The sequence below is a fragment of the Typha angustifolia genome, chromosome 10, assembly GCF_048772165.1.
Source record: "Typha angustifolia cultivar Huaian chromosome 10, ASM4877216v1, whole genome shotgun sequence".
Classification (NCBI taxonomy): Eukaryota; Viridiplantae; Streptophyta; class Magnoliopsida; order Poales; family Typhaceae; genus Typha; species Typha angustifolia.
In genome coordinates this window covers 10,520,793-10,547,826 of record NC_133248.1, presented here as the reverse complement: position 1 = coordinate 10,547,826, position 27,034 = coordinate 10,520,793, and the positions used below count along the sequence as shown (strand labels likewise).

The window sequence follows — 27,034 nt, the reverse complement described above, 5'->3', positions numbered from 1 at the left end:
CCCATGGGGAAGTAAATTGCATATTATTATTTTCAAAACTAATTGTTCATAGCTATTATATAGTTTGAAAAAAAAAAGGGTGGCAAATCTAGCATATGATCCCAGATCCCAAGTGTTCCTTTTTTCTATATGTCCAAACAACCAAGCCATGCAGAATGCATGATGCATATAATATGTACCAAAAAAAAAAGTGAAAAAAAAACCCCCTCCATCTTGCGATAAATATTTGAGCAAATCTTAGGGAGAAACACCCCCCCATGGGTAAATTATAGGTGGAATGCTAATAAACAAGTGATGCAATCATTTCGGGTGCTAATGTAATACAAGACATTAGCTGTGATAGATTCTTCGATCTATAAAACTAATTAATGTCTAATTGTTGACGTAGGTGTCTACGTTTGCAAACAAAGTCATTAATTTGTTGGTGGTTGTTTAGCTTTATTTTAGTTAATATTGGCTCAAACCTCAAATCTTATTAATTTAATCTTTTAGAGTAAATTACATATCACTCCTGTAATATGGCCTGACTTTAATAATAAAAAAACTTAGTTACTCTCACATAAATACATGCTGATGTGAAAATAATAAGAACAGTTTAGTCATTTAATAACTTATTTATAGCGTAAGTATTAACTCTAATGAACTACATTGGCTCTTCATTTCCACTATTAATTTGAAGTATAGACAGTCAAGTTAAAATTAATTTTCAACAATAATTTCCAAGGATACATAATAATATCTTGCAAAATAAAAAAAAATTATTGTATTTCTTTTGATTCATGAATTTGGCAGTAATTACCTCCAATAAGATAAAATCCATCTTTGGATTCTCCAGACCCACAACTTGATTACAGAATATCCAATCCTACTGAGGCTAATGTGTGTGTGTATATATATATAGAGGATTTTAGTACTTGGTATATATGTTTCCATAAATTTATATAATCTTGTTACACTGAAAAAAGATCATAAGAATCTTGTAGTACCACCTAAAATATGTGTTACTTCACACAAACCAACTCATTATCTTGTCGGATTCTATCTTCTTTATTCTTGCCTAAGATATACCCAATATTCCCCACGTGAAAAGCTTTGTGCAAAGGCCTAACGAAGCTTCTTGATACTGTATTAAAATGTGGTCAATCTAATCCGTAATCAGAATAATATTTAGTTTGCTAAGTTACCTTGCCAATATTTTAGGAGAGAAGTCGCCCAGGTCTATGGTTTACAATCTAAGCACAAAACTCTAACGACCAAATAAATCTTCGTAGAATCCAATCCAGCAATTAAGGCATCAATATTTTAGAGAAATTATCAAAGACTTTGTACATTGTGAGTTTATTATCATTCATGCACTATTATATAAATATTTATCATTTAACTTTGATATTTTGTTTAAAATAACTCAAAAATATAGTATAGGGTAAAAATAAAAATAAATAAAGAGCTAGATTTTAAAGTCATAATATTTTTTGTAAGATGAGTAAAAATTTAATAGTGTCTCATTTAAACCGTGAGGCGTTAGGATTTGAATCTAGAATCTCTCGTACAATATCAGTTATTTATTTCCATTTAAGCATCATCCTGTTAACATTATATGAGGTGTTTTTAGTTTTGTTTATTTTTTTAAGTTTATAAAGTAATGAAATATTATCTATTCATTAGTTGCTATTGAGGTAAAATTAACTCAGAGTATTTTTAAAGCATTAAAACTAAAACACCGGATCAAACAAAAGATATTCATATAATAGAATATGAATTTTAATAAAGACATAATCTGTTATATTCATGGGGAATGGAAGATTTATGTAATGGGGAAAAGAAAGAGTATAAAGACCTTTGGGAGTAGCAGAATTAGAGAAGATTAGACTGCACTATCAAATGATGGTCTCTTATTTTATCAAAATAATTCTCAACGTCTCCTACTCCATCAAAGAAATCAAAAGCATAGTTAACTAGGTTTAATTTCTACTCAAACTAGGACTCCTCAAAGGAGGCCTAATCCAACAGAATCTAAGTACCTGTGATTAGCTAAACTAAGCTATCAAAGAACAAGTAGCCCAACGTAGCCCAAGTCTCATTTAATTAGTCCAAAATAAACGGGGCTACGTATTAACATAATCCATAATATCAGTCTAACTCAACTTTTTAATATAAATCTCAACTGAATACAAATTAAATTAGGTTTGACCCATTCAATACAACTGGACCTCACAAAGATAAATAATTAATAAACTCTAACAACATTCTAGCTGTTTCCTGCTACATATAATTTAATTTACTCGAGTACCAGGTAAGTGTTGATCATATAACTTCGTAACGCTGAGAACAACTCTTGGAAAATTCCAAACAAAACTTAGCAACTAACAATTAATGCACGCCTACGTGCCCACGCCAAGGTCTTTACGTCTTTAACACATCAAATTGTTGTTTTTATTTTTGGCTGAATGCAGAAAAAAAATCCTTGTTCTCTTGACTTTTGAGCAACTTAGTTGCCCTCTATCCTCTATCTTCTATCCTCTATCTTCTATCCTATATAAATGCCTTCATGGCTTCTTCCAAAATCATAGCAAAGAATAGTTTCATCTCATAGACAATGGCAAGCTCAAGAGCTCTCCTTCTGGCTCTTATTTCTTTGATTGCATTAAAGCAAGGTCTTGTGGATGCTACGTTTGCCACGGACACAGTTTGCACCTGGGGTGGTACTAATTGCATTGTCTCTGGAGATACACTCACATTTATTCTCAACAAGTGGTCAGGTGAAATATGTCTATATTTTTTTTTTCTTATTTTGTGGGCATATATTATATACTCTTATAAATTTAAACCTAACTAAGCGTTAAGATTTCATCAAGTTAATTACAAAAAGATGTAAATATATATATATATATATTCTCATTCTTATTTACATATGTTTGTCTCAAAGTAATGAATTTTGAAAAATATACACATAAATATTAAATGAGTAAATTTTAAAGTGGCATCCAGATAAAAGAAGAAAGGAAATTCTAATTGTTTACTAGAATGATGCAAAAATTGGTCAATTAATTTTGTGAGAATCTGTCGTTTAATTAGGAGCTGGAATTATTACCAAACAACAATTCCTATATGGAAAGATAGAGATGCAAATTATGCTGGTTCCTGGGGATTCCGCAGGCACCGTCACTGCTTACTATGTAAGTTCATATTAAAGGATCGAAGATTAAATATTTGTTGGTGTTTAATCATCACTCTCACAAATTAAAACCTAATTAATGATCTAAATATATATATATATATATATAATATTGCAGGCAAAGGCAAGTGGAAGTGCTCATGATGAGATAGATTTCGAGTTCCTTGGAAACGTATCAGGCCAACCTTACACCATCCACACCAATGTTTTTGCTCTTGGCATAGGAAACAAAGAGGAGCAATTCAAACCTTGGTTTGATCCAGCTTCTGATTACCACACTTACACCATCTTCTGGAATCCAAGCCAAATTGTGTAAGTCTTTATCATATATAATATTCATGACTCGTCTGTTACTTAACAATTTAAATTATTTTAGATCAAATAATTATCTAATTTTTTGATAATATTCAATCATTGTAGTTGGTTTATCGATGGAATTCCAATTAGGGTTTTCAAGAATCGGCGAAACATAAGCTTCCCTTATCCGACCTCGCAACCGATGAGCGGTTACTCCAGCTTATGGAACGCCAACGACTGGGCAACGCAAGGCGGGCGAGTCAAGACTGACTGGACAAAGGCACCGTTCGTCGCAAAATATCGACAATTTAGTCAGAAGGTTTGTGTATATACTGGACCAAGCAGCATCAAGGAGTGTGATGCAAAGTCTAATTGGTATACCGCACCACAGTATAATTCATTGACTAGCACACAGATCAATCAACTGATGTTGATTAGAAGCAAGTACATGATCTATGATTATTGCAAAGATACCAAGAGGTTTAATGGGCAAATGCCCAAGGAATGCTCTTTGCCACCTTACTGATGTGTGTATATACACACACAGAAGGAAGAGGAATAATAGTCTTTTTGACTTGTATTGTTTGTAACATATATATTCTTTGTACGTACGAAATAATTTAGTTTTGGTGCCATGCCTTTTGGTTTGTGTCTGAAACTATTTATGTTGCATGAAACAAAGAGTATAAGGGTGATCGATATATGTATGGTAATATATATGTGTGTGTGTCCATCATAAGATATTTAATGTTTTAAATGAATTAAAAGGTTACTTATCAGAAAGACTAATTAACAGAGACAATTTATTTCACGATAACTTCTACATAAATGTAACGAAGCATGGAAACTTTAGATGCAAATATTCATACTACAAGCTTGAGCTTGGAAAGCATTAGTTACGAAGAAGGAAGACAAGGACAATCGACTTGGGCCAGGCCCATGTTGCCGTAACCATCTACGTTCAAGGGCCTTTTTGCAAATTTGTAATCATCTACGTTTTAACATATTTGCAGAAAACCACCTCGTTTCAAATTTACGAATGGGACTCTCCTTCTTTGGATATATTTTGCAAATAACCACGTTTGGTAACCTCATAAAAATATAGGATTTTTGTTGCATATATACCCTTATGAAATCTCTTATTTGCACATATATACATACTCCTCCTATGTTGGTCGAAATATTTGTTGTTTTTTTTAACGGATACCGTTTAAAACTATTGTTTTCTTACATTGATAACCCCTCATACTTTTTATTTGAAAGATATATTTGCAAAAACCACGAGTTTTGAAAGATATACCTGCAAATTTGACATTTAATCAGAATAGTAAACACAGATAAAATAAACTTCGGATGGGTATTCATGGGGAAAAAACCTATAAAATAATCTAATTAAATATACCTACGGAGGTGGATTATACTGCAAATATACCGAGAAGGAGAGTCAATTAATTTGAAAATGTCTAAAAGGAAGCTCTTCACAATAAATATGAAATATAGGTGGTTATTTGCATAAAGAAGCCTTACCTCTTCACTAATGCCAGAAAGGTCCAAAATATTAATGTTTTCCAAACTAAGTTCGGTAGTTGGCCAACAGGAACACTTGCTAATAAATAGTTTATATTTCCTCCATTATTTTGGTTTTGAGACGTTTGACCAGCCCCTGAAAAAGAAAATTCCAAATTGCTTTGACTCCTCACGTCTAAAAATACTGCACCATTCAAACAAAGCACGCCAAACTCTCCCTATAATTTAAAAGGTACTCAGTAATGGGTTCGTAGAATTAGACTTCCATCATAAGTAGACGAAGCTAAAATGCACAGCACGACTCCAGTCAGAACATGGCAATAAAATAAACAATTCAATGCCGACGTGCCAAGACGAAGGCAAGACATGGTTGCACATCATCTATGTATGCAGATATATAAATGCCACCCTTTGCCTTCTTCTACATAGCAATAGCTAGATCTCATTGTCGTTGGCAACGGCAATGGCAACGGTAATGGCAATGGCCAACTCCCGAGCTCTCCTTTTGGCTCTCGTTTCCTTGCTTGCATTCAGGCAAGGTGTTGTGGATGCTACGTTTGGCACGGACACAGTTTGCACTTGGGGTTACAACAACTGCGTCAACTCAGGCGATAACCTCACTCTTATTCTCAACCAGTGGTCAGGTATATATACATATGTTACAAAAAGTTAAGAAAACTTTACTTTTAATTTTAAGAGCTGTAGATCTAGCATTTGATGATCGTTTAACATTGATTTAGGTTCCGCGATTGAAACAAAACGACAGTATCTCTTTGGAAGAATAGAGATGCAGATTAAGTTGGTTCCTGGGAACTCCGCTGGTACTGTGACTACGTACTACGTAAGTTATTATTCGATTATCGATCGATAATAACTTTATCTTTAAAGTGGTATATATATATATAGCAGATGATTTATTTTATATATTGCAGGCAAAGGCAACTGGAAGTGTGCATGACGAGATAGATTTCGAGTTCCTGGGAAATGCATCAGGCCAACCTTACACCATCCACACTAATGTCTTTACCCAAGGAATAGGAAACAAGGAGGTGCAATTCAAACCTTGGTTTGACCCAACTTCAGATTACCACACCTACACCATCTTCTGGAACCCAAGCCAAATTGTGTAAGTGATCAATCGAGTTTTAAAAATAAAGAATATTGAAAACATATATATATATATATATTCGTGCATGCATATATCACTTGGAATATTCCAAACTATATATGGTCTAATTCTGATCATAGTCATGTTGATCTTATAATTGGTAGCTGGTCGATCGACGGAACTCCGATTAGGGTTTTTAAGAACCGGAAGAGCATCGGAATCCCGTACCCGACGTCGCAACCGATGAAGGCCTACTCGAGCCTGTGGAACGCCGACGACTGGGCGACGCAGGGCGGCCGTGTCAAGACCGACTGGACCAAGGCGCCGTTCATCGCCAGGTATCGGCAATTCAAACAGGATGTCTGCATATGGAAGGGGCCAATTAGCGTCACACAATGTGCAGTGAAAGCCCCTCCGTATTGGTACAACGCACCTTGGCATGAGTCCTTAAACTGGGCACAAGTTGGCAAGATGATGAACATTAGAAACAAGTACATGATCTACGATTACTGCAAGGATACTAAGAGATTCAATGGCCAGATGCCAAAGGAATGCTCTCTGCCACCTTTCTGAACGATGGATTCAACTGAGAAGCATGCGGGGTGTCATCAGATCGAGATTCTAAGAGAAAGTAAATAATTAGCCTTCACCACCACCTCCCATATATTTGTTGGTATTGTGTACGTACATCATATTATTTCATTGTTTTCATTATATTGATTTTGATTGGAACAAGTGGCATTCACTTGTTCAATTCGATTTGTGTATGATGTTGTTTATTCTATGTTACATGAAATAAAATAAAAAAGTATGAGATGAATAAATCCTTTTGAGTTTTTTAATTATTGTTAAATAATTAACTAATCGTATTTCATATATATATATTTAGTAGAATTATTTCCTATTCTTTAGGGGGGAAGTTCTGTTTCCAAAAATAAGGGGGAAAAATAGATAAAGAAGCTGTTTACAAAGAAGGACGTGCCGAGAGTATTCGGCAGGTGGTGTTTTGAAAACATAATCGGAAAATGAGGTGTTGTTTTATAAATATATATTCTGAGGATGTTTTGTAATAATTATATTGAAGTCTAGGTGGTGATATGCAAAAATAACTTAGAATATTTATGAAATAATTATATAAGTAACACTCTAAATCATAATTATGTCATAAATAAGAAAACTTTATCGGAAACATTCTATATATTTTTTTAAATTTTCATTCACATCATATCATATAAATACACCCAATATTTACTTTTAGTACCAGAAAAGTATCTTAAGCTAATTTTATACTAACTGCATTTGATGGTATAGATTTGTTATTTTGAAATAAAAAATTAAAATATCTTAAATACCCTACATTTGACTTTAAGATATAGTTTTTTATTTATTTTTATTTTAATCTAAAAATCTAATCAAGGTATTCAAGTTATTATATATATATACTCATCTTAGTATCCAATCAGGCTCATTTTTCACGAAAAATTCATGTTTGATTTAAAATTCTTTTCGATATTAACTGGTCTGTTATAAATGAGTCAAATATAAGACAAGATTTGAGATTAAAGTATAAATGAGCCCAACACAAGCTATTTATATTAACAAATTTGGGTTAGCTCACTAAGACAAACGAGCCAAACACAAGCGAATTGGAATTCTTTTTGAGCCGAATATGGGCTAAAATTTCTTGGCTCTAGATTTAGTTCCGAGCTAAACACAAGCAAAACCCAATTCACTCATGTTCAAGCTTGCTGACACCACTATGGGGAGTGACAATTAAGAAAACCAATGGCAAGTTATTTTAGATTATATATATGGGTATAATAAATATTTATATGATTGGATGTGAATGACAATAAAAATAAGATATATTTTTTTATAAATTTCTTCATAAATAAAGTTCTCTCCTTTCGTTATTTACTTCTAATAGAGCTTTCCCCTGCTAAAAAGTATTATTCCTTATTTCCTTTCTCTGATCTCTCGTGTATCCAGAAACTCTTTTTGCCTCTTCTTTGTCTTAGTTATTTCCAACACGATGAATCGCAGCAAAAAAGAAATATCAAAATAAAAATCCAGGATTAATGCAGAACGCAAGAGACTGAATTCGCCGCATACTATTTATTAATTTTCAAGTAGGACAAAAGATACCAAAAAACAAAAACAAAAATGAAGCAAATAAGCTTCATTTATTTCATCAGCGATCAATACCTGAGAGAATGAAAATATATATAACAGCCAAGGAATTAATAAAATCAATCGAAGTGCCAGAGACAACTTTTTTCTGATCATCAGTAAGGTGGCAGAGAGCATTCGCGAGGCAACTTGCCATTAAACCTCTTGGTATCTTTGCAGTAATCGTAGATCACGTACTTGCTCCTGATCGACATCATCTGACTGATCTGCGAACTCGTCAACGAATTATACTGCGGCGCAGTGTACCAATTAGCCCGTGTTTTCGCCGCACAACTCTTGACGCTGCCTGGTCCGGTATATCGGCAAACTTTTTGCACGTACCGGCGATACCTAGCGATGAACGGCGCCTTCTTCCAGTCGGTCTTCACGCGGCCGCCCTGCGTCGCCCAGTCGTCGGCGTTCCACAAGCTCGAGTAGGCCTTCATCGGTTGCGACGTCGGGTAGGGGATGCCGACGTTTTGCCGGTTCTTGTAGACCCTGATCGGAACTCCGTCGATAGACCATCTGCAACAATAGGAAAAAATTAATGTGAACAAATATTTATTTCATGTACTGTAAGTAGACGTGCGTAGTAATTAATGTGTAGGTAGGTGCATGTTGTAGACTTACACAATCTGGCTTGGATTCCAGAAGATGGTATAAGTGTGGTAGTCAGTGGTAGGGTTGAACCAAGGTTTGAATTGCACCTCTTTGTTTCCTATACCAAGAGCAAAGACATTGGTGTGGATGGTGTAAGGTTGGCCTGATACATTTCCAAGGAACTCGAAATCTATTTCGTCGTGCACACTTCCAGTTGCCTTTGCCTGCAATATATATATACACAAAGAAAAGAAATTCTCTTAGGGGCTTACTGCTATATATATATACCGAACGATAAAATCATTATCTATCGATGGAATAAGAACTTACGTAGTACGTAGTCACAGTACCAGCGGAATTCCCAGGAACCAACTTAATTTGCATCTCTATTTTTCCAAAGAGATACTGCTGTTTCGTTTGGATCGCAGAACCTAAACGAAGAACAAAACAATATTAATCGATCATCAAATTATTTATAATTTTTTTATCTAGTGGTTGAATTAATTTTTGTAACATATATATATATAGATATACCTGACCACTGGTTGAGGATAAGAGTGAGGTTATCGCCTGAGATGACGCAGTTGTTGTAACCCCAAGTGCAAATTGTGTCCGTGGCGAATGTAGCTTCCACAACACCTTGCTTTAATGCAAGCAAGGAAATGAGAGCGAAAAGGAAAGCTCGCGAGTTCGCCATTGATGCCATCAAAGGAACTCGACTGAGCTACCTCCTTGATTAATTGGGTACAGAAAACTATACTTCTCTGTGCAGTTGGTTTGGAGAAGATAAGACAAGGCAAGGTATTTATACGAAGTGGATTAAGAGAGCTTAATTTCATTCTTGCATATTAATAAATTAGACATTAATACTGTCAGCTTTGTTTGGAATGCTTCTACCTATTAATAAAAGTGTTAATTATAGAGGAAGGCCACTATCTCAGTCATCGTTTGTAATAGTTGTGCTCGCCATTAAAAGGTCCTGAGATTTTTAAGTACATGTGAGCTACTTACATGATATACTTTGATGCTCCCAAAAAATATTGCAGGAATGCTTATAACTTGCCGTTGGTTATTCATATATTGCTGCAGTTTTTTTATAAGGATGTCACCATCGGAATTGGGTCCAATTCGATTCTAATAAGGGTCTAAAACCTGGTATTCTAATACATAGATAAACAAAGTTATTTTTTCATATATTATTTAACCTTTTATGTGCTAAAAATACTAAGCAATACCCTGAGCTAAGTTTAATTTAACAACCTTCTATATCTTCTAAATTACTCTTTTCTTACTCTTATAATATATATGGCCATTGAGATTAAACAACAGTAGTTTTTAACCAATTAATCTTGTGAGATTTGATATTTAGATGTTGATTTTAATATTTTAGAGACTTAATTTAATCATATTCTATGAAAATTCAACATTTTGATTTATCTCTAAGTTAGTTTGGAGGTTTAATTTGGTTAAATATGTAATGCTTTTAATCTTATATATGGTCACATAATTTTTATTTCAAATTTCATTCCTAATATTTATATTTTGGGTTTCAAATTCTTCTATATGTCAACATGTATTCAGATTGGTCTCTTAACAAGGTTATTTTGGTAACGTCCGAAATATACTCACAGTTTATGTTGCTTTTTAGTCAAAGGCAGATTCTTTTACAAAAAAAACGACAATGTAGGGTACAAACTAAAAAAAGACTATAATGTTAGGGTTCTTTTTGCAAATTTACCTAAAAATAATAGTTTCCTATGCACCAAGCAGTTAGATATTCTAAGACCTGTAGACTGTAGTGCCTCGCACGACTTTATTCCGACTCTCACGTCTTTATTCACTCTTGTTCTTAGTAGCTGTAATGCCAAGATAACAACTTTCAGGGTCAAGTATTCGCGTTGGGTAGAATAGCAAGAGTACTTTATTCCACCTCTCCGTAATATATAAATGCCTTCCTGGTTTCTCCCCAAAACATAGCGAATTGTGTAGTGCTCACCAATCACCATAGCCATAAAGTTAGCTCGTGGAGTTCCTTGATGGCATCAATGGCGAACTCGCGAGCTTTCCTTTTGGCTCTCATTTCCTTGCTTGCATTAAAGCAAGGTGTTGTGGAAGCTACATTCGCCACGGACACAATTTGCACTTGGGGTTACAACAACTGCGTCATCTCAGGCGATAACCTCACTCTTATCCTCAACCAGTGGTCAGGTATATCTATATATATATATGTTACAAAAATTAATTCAACCACTAGATAAAAAAATTATAAATAATTTGATGATCGATTAATATTGTTTTGTTCTTCGTTTAGGTTCTGCGATCCAAACGAAACAGCAGTATCTCTTTGGAAAAATAGAGATGCAAATTAAGTTGGTTCCTGGGAATTCCGCTGGTACTGTGACTACGTACTACGTAAGTTCTTATTCCATCGATAGATAATGATTTTATCGTTCGGTATATATATATAGCAGTTAGCCCCTAAGAGAATTTCTTTTCTTTGTGTATATATATATTGCAGGCAAAGGCAACTGGAAGTGTGCACGACGAAATAGATTTCGAGTTCCTTGGAAATGTATCAGGCCAACCTTACACCATCCACACCAATGTCTTTGCTCTTGGTATAGGAAACAAAGAGGTGCAATTCAAACCTTGGTTCAACCCTACCACTGACTACCACACTTATACCATCTTCTGGAATCCAAGCCAGATTGTGTAAGTCTACAACATGCACCTACCTACACATTAATTACTACGCACGTCTACTTACAGTACATGAAATAAATATTTGTTCACATTAATTTTTTCCTATTGTTGCAGATGGTCTATCGACGGAGTTCCGATCAGGGTCTACAAGAACCGGCAAAACGTCGGCATCCCCTACCCGACGTCGCAACCGATGAAGGCCTATTCGAGCTTGTGGAACGCCGACGACTGGGCGACGCAGGGCGGCCGCGTGAAGACCGACTGGAAGAAGGCGCCGTTCATCGCTAGGTATCGCCGGTACGTGCAAAAAGTTTGCCGATATACCGGACCAGGCAGCGTCAAGAGTTGTGCGGCGAAAACACGGGCTAATTGGTACACTGCGCCGCAGTATAATTCGTTGACGAGTTCGCAGATCAGTCAGATGATGTCGATCAGGAGCAAGTACGTGATCTACGATTACTGCAAAGATACCAAGAGGTTTAATGGCAAGATGCCTCGCGAATGCTCTCTGCCACCTTACTGATGATCAGAAAACGTTGAATTGATGCAAGTGTTGGAGTTCATGCATTTGGAGAGAGAAAGATTAGTCTTTGTGTCGACATCGATTAGCGTTAAGCTTTACTATAAATAATTTCCATTGATTACATCTGTAATCCTTGAAAAGTGTTTGATTTATTTCTTGTTTGTTACACGGAATGAAGAGTACTGTATATGAAGCAAATTAATCCTTGATAACTCTATGAGTTTGCAATATTATATATTTTTAACTCACAAGGAAATCTCATATAGAAGCTATTGTTTATGTTAAGTCTATAAATTAATTTAGATTTCCTTACCTTATACAATATTTGGACTATCTTAGTGCAGACCACAACGTTTTCAAACACGGTGCGAAGAAATCTTCAAACCAGAGCCGTGTGCCTACGTGCCAACTGCAACACTGTCTACCATATGAATATTTGTTATTCAACTATTATATTTCCTTTTTACTGCCTCAAAAACTTAAAAAATATTTTAAGATAATTGAGTTTGATTGCTAAAGATATTTTGACCTAGAAAATAATTAGACTTTAGTGAGAGGTGTTCAATTAAAAAGAAAATTGTAGCTATTTTTTTTATTTATGTTCTACGGTCAGACATTAACATATATTGAGCGAAAACAATTAATTTTTTTAAAGTCTACACCTGTAAGCTTGGAGAACTTATAAAAACACTTTTTAATCTCTTGCCTTGAAAGCCTTAGAATTTCTTTTAAGAAAAACCACCATTAAAAATAAAAAAATTAATAATAATATTTCAACACTAATATTGTGCAAAGTCAAACGACATTTTTATTTATTTATATGATACAGATATATCATCAATTTCTTTCTAAAATAAATATAATTTTATTTTTATGTCATATAAAAGTAATAATATTAATCTATTTTAAAGCTAAGAATGAGTATAGTTGAAGTGGCGCACTAATTTCAAACCGAGCTCAATAAACTGGAGGCCGGAGCTGCTCTATGACCAGCTCAGCTCATGTAACTATGTAAGGCTGTAAGGATAAGAAGAGCCACCGACCAATCGAGGGCTCCACTTTCATACCATGTTACCGAAAATGCCCCTCAAATTTCGTGACCAATCTGCCCCGTCTTCCTTCTCCCACCGTCACCAGAAGGGCAGGGTACCCGAACTCACCTAGAAAAAAGAATTATCTCCTCTCCCCTCCTCTCCTCTACTCTCCTCTCCCCTCTTTGTAGAATTCATCTAGACTCCTCTTGGAAACCCTAGTTTTTGACGCGATTCTAAGTAGATCGGAAGAGATCTAGGGAATGGATCGGATCGTCGGGGGGAAATACAAGCTGGGGCGGAAGATCGGGAGCGGGTCCTTCGGTGAGATCTTTCTCGGTGAGTCCTCGAACACCTCTGACCCTTCAATTGATGCCTTCGATCGGTGTTTCGTCGGCTCTGATCCCGTTTTTTTTTGTCGGTTTGATTTGTTGCAGCGACCCACGTTGACACCTTCGAGATCGTCGCCGTTAAGATCGTGAGTTCATTCCTGTCCTTCTGATCGGATCTCCTTTTCTGTTCGGTTTTTGGAGTTCTTGATATCGATGGCGAATAACTTTGCGATTTTCCGATTCAGTGTCCTATTTCTTGTAAAAGAAGTTTGATTTCTGGTGGATATTTGGGGTTTTGTTAGCCTGGATAGCAGTTTATACCGTTTGATATATTATTTCTTGTTGATACCGTAATTGAGGGCTTGGTTCTCGTTAAAGTGGATTCTGTTCTTGGTGCAACTGTTGATTTTGCTCCACTTGGTTTGTTCATTGTGGTCAAATTTTTGTGCAATAGTTGCATCGGTCAATAGGAACTAGTAACTGCCGTTTCTTATTATTCTTCGATATGTTCCTCACTTCTTCTTCAGCTACTACTGCTTTTCTGTATGCCAATGACCTGTTTCTATGTAAATCGTCAAGAAAGCCTGCTTACTTTACTTTTATCATGCACAGGAAAACAGCAAGACTAAACATCCCCAGTTGCTCTACGAGGCCAAGCTATATAACATTCTTGAAGGCTCAAGTATGTTTTACTGTAGTAGCAAGTATTCAAGTCACTGTTTTATTTAGCTAGCTGGTGTTTTTCAATTGGCCTTATGCTTGCAGGCGGTATTGCAAACACAAGGTGGCGTGGTAAAGATGGAGAGGACAATGTTCTTGTTCTTGATTTGCTTGGGCCAAGCCTTGAAGACCTTTTTGTTTATTGCGGTAGGAAGTTCTCGTTGAAGACTGTTTTAATGTTAGCAGACCAGATGGTAAGAGATAAACGGCATAAGTTTTCTGCATTCCACTTATATTACTCTTTGCCTGCTTTGAATAATAACATTCACAACACCTCAACATATTCTCTTGCTAAAGTGATGATTATGTGCTAGATATAGTAGACCTGGACAGAATTTTTGGTAATCTGCAAAATGTAACTTGTTTTCTTGGTTATAAATTTGCTGAGCAAAATTAAATTAGGAATCTGATTTTTGGAGGATGATTTGCGAAAAGAAAATTTTGGTTTGCAATTATCTGCACGAGCTGTTCTAAATGGAGATATTGTGTGAGATCCTTACATAATTTAACCTCATGTACTTGCCTAATTAACTGAGCGTTTGATATTGATTTTCTGATGCTCCTCTATTGTCCTCCATTAGTTCTCTTTCAGGGTTCTTTGTCACTCTTTACATTCTACAGTTGTTTAAAAGTATTTGAATGTTGATTTTGGAACTAATTCTGCAGTGTAGAAATGGCTGTTAGAGCAGCAAACTCTGTCTTATTTTTGTTTCTCCTTTTGATCATCGCAATTCATAGTTAAATAATACCTTCTCTGTGCAAATGATTATTGCAGATTTCGAGAATAGAGTATGTGCACTCCAAGGGTTTCTTGCATAGGGACATCAAACCTGATAACTTTCTTATGGGTCTTGGTAGGAAAGCAAACCAGGTAGCTTATTATATGGTTTGGTTTTTAATTGATTAATGAGTTGACACAAAAATAAATATACTTAAATCAATCTTGCTGCTGATATCTTTGTTGATGTGTTGTCTAGGTCTACATTATTGATTTTGGCCTTGCAAAAAGATACCGGGATTCTATCACCAATCGCCATATACCATACAGGTGACAATTGTCCCACTTGCTGCTCTAGAATTATTTTGATGTCTACCCTTCTCTTCATAATAATTTTCTTTTCTTTTCTTTTTCCTCCATTTCTGTATATATAAAGGATATGCTTGAACTGTTGTTTGGTGATTCTTGTTGATTTGTATATTATGTTGTATGAAAGTTAAATATAGAAATTAGGAATGTTATATGCAATTTTTTCCCTTTTGACTATTTTTTTCAGAATGTCAGAGAAGTATTATGATCCTCCTCTTGTTTACATGCTGTATCCAATTTTTATAGAGTATAGACTATATGATTCAATTTTCATCTCAATATTGTTCATGGGCATGTATTTCTGTGTTTGGTATGTCTGTGAGAGAGCATGTGTGTGTATAGACATGTATTGGGAGCGCTGTGCCATCTCCATTTGCTTGGGGATGATTTCCAAGGAAAGGGAGTTGTGGTTGGATGTTAAAGGCTATAGTCTTTTGATTAACTTCGTAACATTAGGATGCATATACATCTATTAACCATTGTTCAACTGTTCCTGATCTTTCTTTCATAAGAATATGCTTAGGTGCTGGTGCTTGTACATAACTTTTCTGCTGCATTTAGTATATACTATTACTAAATGTCCTATTTTGGTCCAGGGAAAATAAAAACTTAACAGGCACAGCTCGCTATGCAAGTTGTAACACTCATCTTGGCATTGGTTAGTGATGCTTAATTTGTTAAAAGAATTATGTTAGACATTCTTACTGGACTAATTCTATCTTTTCTTGTTAGAACAAAGCCGTCGAGACGATTTGGAATCTCTTGGTTATGTTCTTCTCTATTTTCTTAGAGGAAGGTAAGCATTTCCAAAGGCAACATCTTATGACAACATTAATTTTAAAGGAGATGGACTCTGATAGACATAGTTATAGTACTCATGAGAATATGCTATGGAGGAAGTGGTTTGAGACTTTGAGTGATTTAGTGTCTTGCACTTTTGTCTTGATGAGTGGTGTTATGCTTTCATTTTGTTCTTTGGCCTAATAGTTCCTTAGGGAGAACTCCCTAAATTAAAAGCTCTCATCTTTCTCCCTTGTGTAGATAGTTTATCTCCATGACTAGAAAACTTGCTTGATTGGATGAGTGCAAAATATTCTACCTGCCAACTAGCCTTGTAGCTTCTAGGGAAGGTTGAATTTAGTATTGCTAGGAACTTTGAATCTTTTGGAGCCTTCTCATTGTTTGAGTTCTTTTATAGACAACCCCATTCTGGAAAAGGATGCAGCATGATGATGTTTTTTTTCAAAAAACAAATTTGAAAGGATTTTAGGTTAGATATCTATATGGAGGATTTCTCAATGTGTATCAAACAGGGCAAAGAAAGAGAAGGGGATAGTTTGTGTGGATGTTATATGTAAGTTGGGTTTTGAAACACCATTTGATGTAATGGCTCTGTAGGTACTTCTGCAGTTTGTCTAAGTCTAGTAAAGTTTGTCATTAATAGTTGATTTTCGGAAGAAAAAACATGCCATTTATACTCTTAAAAGTTGAATATTTATGTGATGTATAAATATGTGCGATGGCCATGTTAATGTCCACCAACCTTCTTAGTCTCATTTTTAAATTTTTCATGATTCTTAGCATTCCATTTATGTTATGCTTTTTCATCTTGATCTGATTGACTTAGTATGTTATTTTTGTGTGAAGTCTTCCTTGGCAGGGACTAAAAGCTGCCACTAAGAAGCAGAAGTATGACAAGATATGTGAGAAGAAGCTTTCAACACCTATTGAGGTTTGTATTTGGGACTTATATATTACTTACTCATTGTTGCTATTCTGATTGTAGGCTATTAATTAATTGACCAGCTTAATTGTTAGCAGGTTCTGTGCAAATCCCATCCAGTGGAGTTTGCTTCTTACTTCCACTACTGCCATTCCTTGACATTTGATCAGCGACCTGATTATGGGTTCCTGAAGCGCCTCTTCCGTGATCTGTTTACTCGCGAAGGTATGGCATGACAAGCAGTATTAACTCGTGCATTTCATCCTTTTATGTTTTAAACTATTGTTTCAATGCGTCACATTTTATTTTCGTCATGTTTTACCAACTACGGGTTCTACCATTTTTGGCAGGTTTTGATTTTGATTACATCTTTGATTGGACAATTTTGAAGTATCAACAAGCACAAAAGACAAAGTCTCAGCCTCGAATTTCTGTTAGTATTTTTGATTCAACTATTATAATTACTAATTCAGGACTGTAAATTAGCTTTTCTGTTCTTTTATAGTACATAAACTTATCCAAAAAAGTTTTCTGGTTTATTTTTCTGGCACTGATAATTTCAAAGCAATTATTGTATGTGAAAAATGGCACCTGTCTATTGTATGGTTGTTGGGGTTGAGCTGCAACCCTTTGTTCATCTTGTACTAATGGAGTTTGAAATCTGAAATGGCAGCCTGGAAACGGAGTAACAAGTAGCCGAGCAATTCCAATGGATGTTGACAAGCATCGAGGTAATATCTGATTGCATAATGCTTTTAATTTGCAGACTCACAATTTATTTTGTTTGCATTTATTGGATTATAGGTAAACTATCATGTGTTATGTTCCTTTCGTGATTATGCTCATGTTATACTTTCATGAGGTCACATGAAATACACCTGAGAATGAATTGAGGTATATAACTAATATGATCAACATAACTCTTACTTCAGCATCATGATGTGTCACGACCTTTAAATGAGTAGTTTTTAGCAGAATAACACAGGTTGAAAATTAGGGAACACCATTTTTTACTGATCATGTTTCCTTCTGAGTGTCAATCTAGTGTGATATTTTCCTCCTTTGCTGATATCATTTTAAAGATACTGTAATCTTTAAGAAGTTTGTACTGTTGACAGCACTTTGCGTTAATGTTTCATGTAGTGCCAATGATTACATTAATGATATGGGAATGTGCAAATTTCAGGTGTAAATAATGGCCCTCATCTAGATGAAGTAGTAGAACGCATAGGACCAAGTAATGTGGCGCACCACCCCACAGTCCGGATGCATTTTAAGTCTACAGCTGATAAGAATCTCAGTTCGGACAATCAACGTCTTGAGAATTTGGTAAGTCATATCAGTGCAGTTATCAGATAGAAAAGATTTTGAAACTATGAAGTTTGGAACAACACAGCTACCTTTTTATCCAGCTTCTACTGCATTTGGAGTTTGGCAATGCCTGGTAGATGATTGGTTGTAAAATGTTGTTTTAAGAAATTGATGTTCTAAAAGCATTTTACGATAGAGATAGTCAAAAGAAAGGTAGTTAAATTGGTATTTGCAGATCTATATGCAGTCTAGTGCTTGAGAAGTTGATTACTATATGATATGTACATCAGTGGTGACTATGAAATGGATATCTTGTAAGGAGAACCACAAACGAAAAAAAAAAAAAAAACACTTTTTTGTTACCTGATTTGTAGTGTTTGAGGACTGAGGAGAGATAAAATGGAGGATTATCTTGAGTAGTGTCATAGTTGGGCATTTTACAAGATCTTTTTAGGAGCCAGCAAATATTCAATGTGGGGAAAAATACTGGAGGAGCCCATGACGTGTTTTATTTTCTTTAAGTCATTTGCTACAAAGTCTAGGAACTATCAGAAAGTACATACTATGTATAGAATGTTTTTACAAGAGAAAATCAACACATTTGCAATAACTTGACTTCTGCTTCTTAGACATTAGAAGATGTACAGTCTGATATGGCGTAGTGTTTCTCCTCTTCTAACAACTTCTCATTACTTTTGAAATGTTGGGATGTGGCACTAATATTGCTACATATATGGCATTTGAAAGGGAGAAACAACAATATAAGTAGTGGAAAAGCAGTGAATTTTAAAATGCTAAGCTCCTATCATCTTGGAAGTTCAGAAAGGTTGCAAATATTTTCTCTTTCCCTATGTGTTGAACTTCGAACTTATCATGAAAGAGGATTAGTCTTTCTTTGGGTTTTATAGCAGTAGCCACTTCCATACGCATACATGAAGCGAAAGGGCTTGAGTGGAAGGGAAGTTTTTATTTGTGAGGCTTGTCGTTTGTGTCCATGCTTCAGTGAAGTCAAGCCCAAGCCATTGGTCTCTGCCCAATGGTGATAAGGTCGGGACATAATATCGTCTTGATTTAATGATGATAAGGAAAAGATAAGTATTTGCAGTCTAGAAATGCAACACCTTTTCATCTGCAGTCATTTCAACATCTTATTAGTTATTTCTGTTGTAGTGGTGTTGCTTTTAAATTTTCATTCCCTCTTCTTTTTTCTTTTGGTATTTCCGTCTTCTCTGATTTGCTCAGTTATTCTTGGTTAAAATGATCACTTAAAGTGATCATTCTTTTGCCTCTAGTTTTGTTTGATTATTAACCCATATACAATCACATGAAGTATATTGATGTTTATAAATTTGAATCTGTGTCAAAAAAATTGATTCTTCCTTTTTCCAGAGAGTAGGTACGTCCACTGAAAAAGTACAGTTGCCATCTTCATCATTTGCTCTTCCTGGTGCCCCAAGGAGAAATGCTATAAGCTCAACAAACTCAAAGCCCAATGATGCTTCAAACTATAGTCAGGGTTATGTGAGCAACCTTGGCTCATCAAGCAGTTGGATACCTACATTACAGCGTAATGCCTCAGCTAAATGATTGGTAAGCTTGTAATGTGTGTTCTTGTCTGTTTTTTTTTTACTCGGTTTCTTTTTGTTGCCTTATAGATAATATGTCCCACCTGTTTGTTGAATCTTTCTTAGGTACTTCAGGCGTGGCTGTAAGATGTAAGGACTCGAAGTATGTAAGTTCATATGTTCTTGCAGCTGCTGTGGAGTCCTTGTTGCTCAAGTCACTTTTGGTATCAGGATGCATACTTTGTTGTTATTAAGGTGACTACAGTTGCACTAGATTATCACAAGGCATGTTCGCTTTTGTGATGAATACTACAGCAGTTAACTCACACTGCTCAAGTATTTTATATTTCATATAACCAGGATGAAATGTGAAATGTTTTTTTTTTTCATTTTACTGTTAATAGAGAATATGGTATTCCTTGTGCTTTCTAAATGGGTGACTGGTTGTTGCTGCTTTGTGGACTTACTGATTCAAGGTCATCTGTCACTTCTATGATCTTTTTGATGCTGTATTCATTCATTAAAAGTCATGTTTGTCATCTGAAATGATTTTAGCTTTAGGTACTCAAGTCGCTCGAGATCTGAATACAGCAGAGCAATCTAGTTTTCAGGTGCTGTTCCCTTTTTAGATGTGACTTCATCTGTTAAGCAACATCTTAACTAGTAAGTTTATTTCCTTTTAAAATGTCATCAATTGTTCAGTTTTCATGAATTATTTTTTATAACTAATATATTCAGTTGCTTATAAAGTACATTTTGTATTCTCCAGAGCCTGATGCTGTGATGATTATAAAGCAGAGTAATTTCTTCTGATGGTTTCAGAGCAACTGAACTTTTAATATGTAGGATGGATTAAATGCAGAAGAAAAGGCAAGAAAAGTATTCCAATAATGAAGAACCATGGAAGGTAGCCTTTGATTGCATCCTGTGCTTTCCTGACCACTGAGCATTCAATTCTCTATCGATATCATTAAATCTTCTGCTAGGTATATACATGTAGATTTTTTTAGTCTTACTGATGTGCACTGGGAACTGCTCTCTAAAAGGTGAAAGAAGTGAAAATTTGAGAAATTGGACTTGTTTTTCTATCTGGATAGGTATATCCTTATTTCCTTGAAATTGGTTGTCTCAGCCATATATAGGACATATAAGACCCACTGCAACAAATTAAGTATCCTTATGGAAAGCCTTTTCTTTGGTTCTCAATCTCAATTGCCTGTCTTCTTCTTAACTTGTCACCTTTTGGGCCAATTAATGTTAGTATTCCAAATCCTGAAGCTTGTTCGGTACCTTGTCTGATGGCTTTCTCATTCTTCCATTTATTATTAGGTAGTTATCTTGTGTCATTGTCTTTGCCACTAGGACTGAAGTGTACACAAGATTTTGCTCGCTAGATGCATTGAAGCGAGACTTGTCTTTACAAACATATAAAAAAAAAATGCTGAAGGATGTATGCCCAAAAAGAATGCCAAATTGAAGGAATCTATTTTCTGATACAAGATGAAGTCTCTGAGTTCGAGCTTAACTAAGTGGTTTCTTTAAGGATAGTTACTGATAAAGTCAAAACTGCGTTGCAGTCTTCCCTTGTGATACTGGAAGAAACCTGTTTTGCAGTTGGATGGAATTCTATTGAATAAGTTCATGACATCGGTTAGGGTGGGTTCAGATCATGGTCATGAACTTAGTGGTATATATCCAGGAGCATATGTTTTTCAAATATGTTAAAGATATAGCCCACTTGTTTGATTTGAGGTCAAATTCTGAACTTAATTAGTTGGTCTCATTTTTTAGTCTTAATTTTTTGGATAGTAAACATGATTAGGTATAGAAAAGATAAAAATGTGTTTGATTAGTAAATCAGATTAGGGATCCTTAGATGAGTTCAGGAACTCTCTTTGAATTCAAACCAAACGGGCCTGTAGTGATTATATCATGGTTATGGGTACATCTACCTACAACACCATTCATTTTCAGAAGCTCCAAACTAGAGAATTTACCCGCCTTTTCAGATTTTCATGCCTCTGAGCTCGACTGTTTTTTCCCTTTTTTTTTTTTTTTTTTTTCTTCTTTTGACTTCTTTCAAGGTCAAATATGATGGCAGCTAATTATTAGCTATGTTCAAAATGTCTTTTCGTGCATGTCATGCATGGTTAAATATGATTTTTATGCTCAGTCATCTTTGAGTTGTTTTTTCCGTTTTATGATTTTTAAATATGGTCCCAGGTCGCCTTCACAAGAAACCCGGAACTTTTTTTATCCACTAGATCCTGTGTTATTTTACATGTTTTTGAGATAGTTGTTGGTGCTCAATTGCTGTTGCTCCTTGCAAGCCATGCTTGCAATACTGAATATATCTAGGGTGGCTGCATTGGACATCATAGCCTTCTTTGTTATAGTTACAGAAGCGTCCATCTTCACCATATATTGAATCCAGCCAGGTATGCACTTGAGTTTTTTTTTTTTGGTTTATATTTCGGGCCTTGTTGCTCGGGACCGTTTCTGTCGAGCTCTTTATCGATCCATTTCTTGGTGTTAAAACCTGGAAAAGATAATGGAAAGAGTGGCAAACCATTTCTCGGTGTTAGGCGCAAGTATCTCGGCTTAAGCTCGGTTTGCTTGAACAGCAAGCTGACTATTATTTTATCTTTGCTTTGGCGCATTAACAATCTTGGTTTGAGCACGAGAGAGACTTAAACTTGCCAATTTCGAGTTGGTTAATCAGGCTTACGATCTGAGCTCAGCATTCTCTGCTCGAATTCGTTCACTGTACCAGGTAAAATTTGACTGTTTTGGGTTGAATAAATTCAAATTAGTTTAGCTATGTTTATTTTTTTTAAACTTATATAAGAAAATTTATACCGGTTTAAGTTATTATGGTATTTAATTGTAGATTAGTGTAACGGAGTAATAATTATATATAATATGATATGAAATGTTATAAATTTGAAAATATTTTAATAAATGATTAAAATACTTTTATAGTAGGGGAAAGAGTGGATAGAGAACGAGAGAGGAGAGAGAATAACTAAAACGACTTATGGTTTTTTTAGGGTAAAATAATAATTAATTTTTTTTAGTAAATATGAAGTATTTGATAGGAGAGGAAAGAAGAGAGCAGGTATAAGTAATTTAATGTTAAGATAAGCAATTGTGTGATTACTACGCTAGTATAAATCTCATTATATTGAATTAAATTTATACTTATTCCATAATCAGATGGGTTAATCTGAACAACACGATTACAACGAGAAAGCTTTTTCTACGTCTAGTTATTTTATGAATAATTGAATTTTAGTTGAATTGTCTTGATCGGTTTGAAAATCGTCTTTCAGGGACAATAAAGAGTACATGTACTATCGTTTTTCTGTGTTTTACTTGCTGAAATAATGTTGCTGTTGTACAAACTCTCTATCTTTCTCTCTCAAAAAAAAAAAAAAAATCTTGCAATTATATGTATTTTCTGAAATAACAAGAATAAACTTAAAGCAAGGTCGATTTTTTATTTTTATTTTTTTGAAATGTAGAAGTAATTAAAGTGCTAAAAATAATGCAGTTAGCTGCCTAAGTTGTCTTGCAAATTAGAGGACACTGGGTAAGCGACTCTGGTTACTTTGCTATGGTCGGACTGGGAAAGATCGGTCGATTGACTTTGGGATGTTAAGGCCATATACCTTGCTTATTGTATTGAATCGGTCAGACCAACTAACTTGATACTAGTCCTTGTTTGTTTGGCAAGACCTTGTGGTTTGCACCTTCAGGTGCGTCGTCATCGTGGTCTACCTTTGATTGGGTCGCTTGGATGAATCAATTGATGATAAAAAAAGTCAGCTGATTTATATGGAAACCATCACGACATAAAAAATTAATTAAATCTCACCAAAAAAACGAAAGAAAATTAAAAAGAAAAGGAAAGGGATGATAGCCAAGTTTGCCTCTTAGGTGTTATCGGATTTGGGATCTGAGATCCTATACATCCTACTAAACCCTTCCATACTGCAAGTCAAGTCTCATGGTAAACGTATCGTAATGCCACGATAATTAATATATAAAAAGAAAAGGTTACAGAGGCGTGATTAAGTAGTTCAGTATGCTTGCCGAGGCCCACCAAAAAAGAAAAGACTAAGCTACACGATTTGACACACAAGGAATGATGAAAGGAGGGGGGGGGGGGGCAAAGCATGTCCGTTTCCTGCATCACAGTTAACAAAGTTTGTTATATTATAATCGCTCCACTCTTTAATTGGTATTATGGGGGAGTGAGCTTTGCACGGAGACTCGAGAAGACTGCTCGTTGGTACTAAACTATTTCTTCCGTTGGACTGCCCTCTTCCATCTTTCTATGTACGACGAATGAGTGCAAACTACTCATTATGCGGCAATACAGACACCGTACGTGGGGTACTTGAGAAAAGGAGCACCATGTAATACTAATCATGGCTTAATAGTGGGTACTAGTACATAATTATGCCAAATACCCCCAAATGATATCCAACTTATTCGTAACAATGGCCCATATCTCCTGCAATAATCCTTCACCTCACCTTTTCTTTTGAGAAAAATAATCTTCTATCCATTACAAGTCCCCAGACATGGGTCTCTTTGACCCTTTACATTCTAAACTCTACTCCACTTGAGAGACTAAAACCTGATTAGAGCATACAGAATTAAATTTTAGTTTAAAAAAAAATATATAGAATCCAAGGCTTATGCTTACACGAAATGCGTTAAAATCCCAGGTTATGTCGCAGAAACTATTTGGATGATGCAAGTGTAGGGGGGACCTTCCACTAGAGCACATCATCATTAAATCGCCGTTCCATGAACCGGGATCGAGCTCTTTATCGGATTAGACGATGGAAGAGAAGTAACAGTTGACAGACTTTAACTCCCACTAACTACACGAGCAAATAAATAATACTGACATCAAACTCCCCCTCCTATTCTTCTCTCTATATAAAGAAGCCTTTCAATGATCTATTTGCTTCCAAAGACTGCACTAAAAGCACCCTTTTCAATTATCTAAGTCTCTATGCAGTGCCTCAATACTGTTCCGTAATTATTCGAGTAAGCTTTCTATGGCAATGGAGAAATGCTCGTTCCGCCATCAGCACCATCTCAAGAGCTCATCCCAAAGACTGGAGAACATCCAAGAAGAGTCCACCACAAGCTGGCTTCCTGCATCACTGCAGCCACCTGAGACTCCTACAGAGACCATGGAGTTCCTTGCGAGGTCATGGAGCCTATCAGCCATGGAGATCTCAAAAGCTCTTACTGTATTCGAGAACAAACATAACAATCAATCGACAGCAGGAGCAGTAGAAGTCTCAAATGATTCTGTATGACGTCTTCGAAGCGTTGCAATCATAACCAAATCTTTTGACATCTATCTTTGTATGTTGTTGTTCCAGAGATCAAGGATAGCTCTTGAGATACCGGTGATAACTGAAGCAATTGGAGTCAGCCCACCAATCTCTCCTAGAGACAATATAGACATGAAGGTGGTAGTTATTAGTTAGTTTAGTTAGTTAAACTCATGCAAGCCAAGGAGTTTGATGAATTGTTTATCTGTCCAGCTTCTGCGGGTGGGAGGAGCGAGAGGAGGGAAAGGCATGGGGGGATGGCTCAAGGAGCAGAAGGAGAAGAAGAGAGCAGAGGCTCGAGCGCGCAATGCGCAACTCTATGCCGCGACGTCGGTGGCTGGGGTGGCTGCTGCGGTGGCTGCCGTCGTAGCTGGCACCGTCTTCTCGACCGATGGATCGAAGAGTAGCAGCGGTGGTTCGAAGATGGCGGCCGCTGTGGCGTCCGCGGCGGCACTGGTGGCGTCGCACTGCATGGAGACGGCGCAGATGATGGGGGCCGGACAGGAGCAGATCTTGACGGTCATCCAGTCTGCTGTTAACGCGCAGACAAGCGGAGATGTTATGGCACTGACTGCTGGAGCTGCTACTGGTAATAGAATCTTCGAGCTTTCACTTCGTCCCTCAGTTTGTTGACTCTGTTCATGCCAAATATAAAATCTAGATAAGAATGGCCAATAGGGTATCAAAAAATCAGCACATATACTGCATAAATAATGAATAGAAACTCCAAGAAATTAACAACAAAAAAAAGAAAAAAAAAGATTTGAACAACTTCAGCTCTGTTTGATGAGCACCGCGTAAACCAATAAATTTGAGCGTGTTTAAATATTTCTGTTCATAACTGGAAGCAGTAGTTTATATGAAGGGCATACAAAAACACAAGTACCATATTATGTCGCCTGATGAAATAAAAGATAGACAACCTTTTCTTTTCCCTTTGAGTAATCAATTGAAACAGTTACCTAGTAATGCCAAAGAAAAATTTATTTAGAGACCTATACAAATGCAGCTTTGCGTGGGGCAGCAACACTGAGGGCAAGACTTTGCAAGGAATTACTTCAAGGGGCAACATTGACAGGAGAGAGTAAGGAAGCAGAGAGATGCTCATCACCCTTAATTTTTGTATCCAGAGGAGGAGAGCTGCTTAAACGCACAAGAAAAGGTATATGAAAAGCTGCATGCCTACATAAATTCTAACTGTGAACAGACAATAGCTGATAATAGTGATTATGCCTTAAAATTCTCATACCTGAAGGAGTAGTTTTTATGGCAGGCATTCTTCACTGGAAACAAGTCTCAGTCTATATAAACTCCAGTTTGCAGGTATGAAAGAAAAACCTGAACATTTGCCACCTTCCTATAGCGAACATTATTAAGCACACCAACTGTAACTTTAACGAACTGCAGGTGGTTGCTAAGATGAAAAGTACACACATGGCTGGAACCTTCATTAAGAAGAAAAAGGGTAAAACTCATTGGACAAAATTACACTGTTGTATCCATTGATTTAGCATGCAGATCATCCCATAGATAAAAGCAAGTAATCTTGTATTTCAGGTGTCATTATTGATGTCTGCTCAGAGATTTCAGCATGGCCTGGCAGAGAACTTGAAGATGGAACAATTCAGAGAGCTTACTTTGGGATCAAAACACCAGAAAGACTGATCGAATTTGAGTGCAGAAACAAATGCGACCAACAGATATGGATTGAAGGGATAAGACAGATGCTGAACCGCCGTGCCAACATGAATATTGCCATGCCGATGTATAAAAGCAGCACTTAAAACAATAAAACTCAGTTGA

At 36.0% G+C, this 27,034-nt stretch overlaps 6 protein-coding genes and 1 long non-coding RNA gene across 9 annotated transcripts; 5 read left to right on the top strand and 2 right to left on the bottom strand.

The window, feature by feature from the left end:
* Window positions 1–2,596: 2,596 nt before the first annotated feature.
* On the top strand, window positions 2,597–3,998 carry LOC140769270 (probable xyloglucan endotransglucosylase/hydrolase protein 26). Its single transcript, XM_073109933.1, has 4 exons — window positions 2,597–2,759; window positions 3,076–3,176; window positions 3,294–3,487; window positions 3,596–3,998. The coding sequence occupies exons 1-4, from the start codon at window positions 2,597–2,599 to the stop codon at window positions 3,996–3,998; spliced, it is 861 nt and encodes a 286-aa protein (XP_072966034.1).
* A 1,465-nt stretch (window positions 3,999–5,463) lies between these two features.
* Window positions 5,464–6,910, top strand: LOC140768993 (probable xyloglucan endotransglucosylase/hydrolase protein 26). The gene is made up of 4 exons (XM_073109492.1): window positions 5,464–5,643; window positions 5,740–5,840; window positions 5,932–6,125; window positions 6,272–6,910. The coding sequence occupies exons 1-4, from the start codon at window positions 5,475–5,477 to the stop codon at window positions 6,678–6,680; spliced, it is 873 nt and encodes a 290-aa protein (XP_072965593.1). The 5' UTR covers window positions 5,464–5,474; the 3' UTR covers window positions 6,681–6,910.
* A 1,482-nt stretch (window positions 6,911–8,392) lies between these two features.
* Window positions 8,393–9,573, bottom strand: LOC140769269 (probable xyloglucan endotransglucosylase/hydrolase protein 26). Its single transcript, XM_073109932.1, has 4 exons — window positions 9,411–9,573; window positions 9,207–9,307; window positions 8,907–9,100; window positions 8,393–8,801 (listed from the first exon to the last, which is right to left on the bottom strand). The coding sequence occupies exons 1-4, from the start codon at window positions 9,571–9,573 to the stop codon at window positions 8,393–8,395; spliced, it is 867 nt and encodes a 288-aa protein (XP_072966033.1).
* A 1,348-nt stretch (window positions 9,574–10,921) lies between these two features.
* LOC140769268 (probable xyloglucan endotransglucosylase/hydrolase protein 26) lies at window positions 10,922–12,102 on the top strand. The gene is made up of 4 exons (XM_073109930.1): window positions 10,922–11,084; window positions 11,188–11,288; window positions 11,395–11,588; window positions 11,694–12,102. The coding sequence occupies exons 1-4, from the start codon at window positions 10,922–10,924 to the stop codon at window positions 12,100–12,102; spliced, it is 867 nt and encodes a 288-aa protein (XP_072966031.1).
* Window positions 12,103–13,244: 1,142 nt separating this feature from the next.
* Window positions 13,245–21,979, top strand: LOC140768934 (casein kinase 1-like protein 4). Of its 3 annotated transcripts, XR_012105820.1 has the most exons (17): window positions 13,245–13,472; window positions 13,571–13,611; window positions 14,078–14,147; window positions 14,231–14,379; window positions 14,961–15,056; window positions 15,163–15,233; window positions 15,869–15,930; window positions 16,005–16,068; window positions 16,920–17,004; window positions 17,094–17,220; window positions 17,346–17,428; window positions 17,669–17,726; window positions 18,182–18,324; window positions 19,696–19,896; window positions 19,998–20,126; window positions 20,433–20,534; window positions 20,641–21,979. XR_012105820.1 is itself a non-coding variant. In XM_073109417.1 (15 exons), exons 1-14 carry the CDS (start codon window positions 13,397–13,399, stop codon window positions 19,891–19,893), a joined length of 1,323 nt encoding a protein of 440 aa, XP_072965518.1. In that variant the 5' UTR covers window positions 13,245–13,396; the 3' UTR covers window positions 19,894–19,896; window positions 19,998–20,323. The 3 variants fall into 3 exon arrangements, 1 of the variants encoding a protein (XP_072965518.1); XR_012105819.1 differs by lacking the exons at window positions 20,433–20,534; window positions 20,641–21,979 and adding an exon at window positions 20,276–20,323; XM_073109417.1 differs by lacking the exons at window positions 20,433–20,534; window positions 20,641–21,979 and having other exon boundaries at window positions 19,998–20,323.
* A 2,125-nt stretch (window positions 21,980–24,104) lies between these two features.
* On the top strand, window positions 24,105–27,017 carry LOC140768935 (VAN3-binding protein). Its single transcript, XM_073109419.1, has 7 exons — window positions 24,105–25,207; window positions 25,280–25,369; window positions 25,445–25,820; window positions 26,241–26,393; window positions 26,505–26,554; window positions 26,639–26,696; window positions 26,789–27,017. Exons 1-7 carry the CDS (start codon window positions 24,947–24,949, stop codon window positions 27,013–27,015), a joined length of 1,215 nt encoding a protein of 404 aa, XP_072965520.1. The 5' UTR covers window positions 24,105–24,946; the 3' UTR covers window positions 27,016–27,017.
* LOC140768937 (uncharacterized) lies at window positions 25,728–26,795 on the bottom strand. The gene is made up of 3 exons (XR_012105821.1): window positions 26,481–26,795; window positions 26,227–26,371; window positions 25,728–25,866 (listed from the first exon to the last, which is right to left on the bottom strand). It is a non-coding gene; the product is annotated as an uncharacterized lncRNA (long non-coding RNA).
* Window positions 27,018–27,034: the final 17 nt, after the last annotated feature.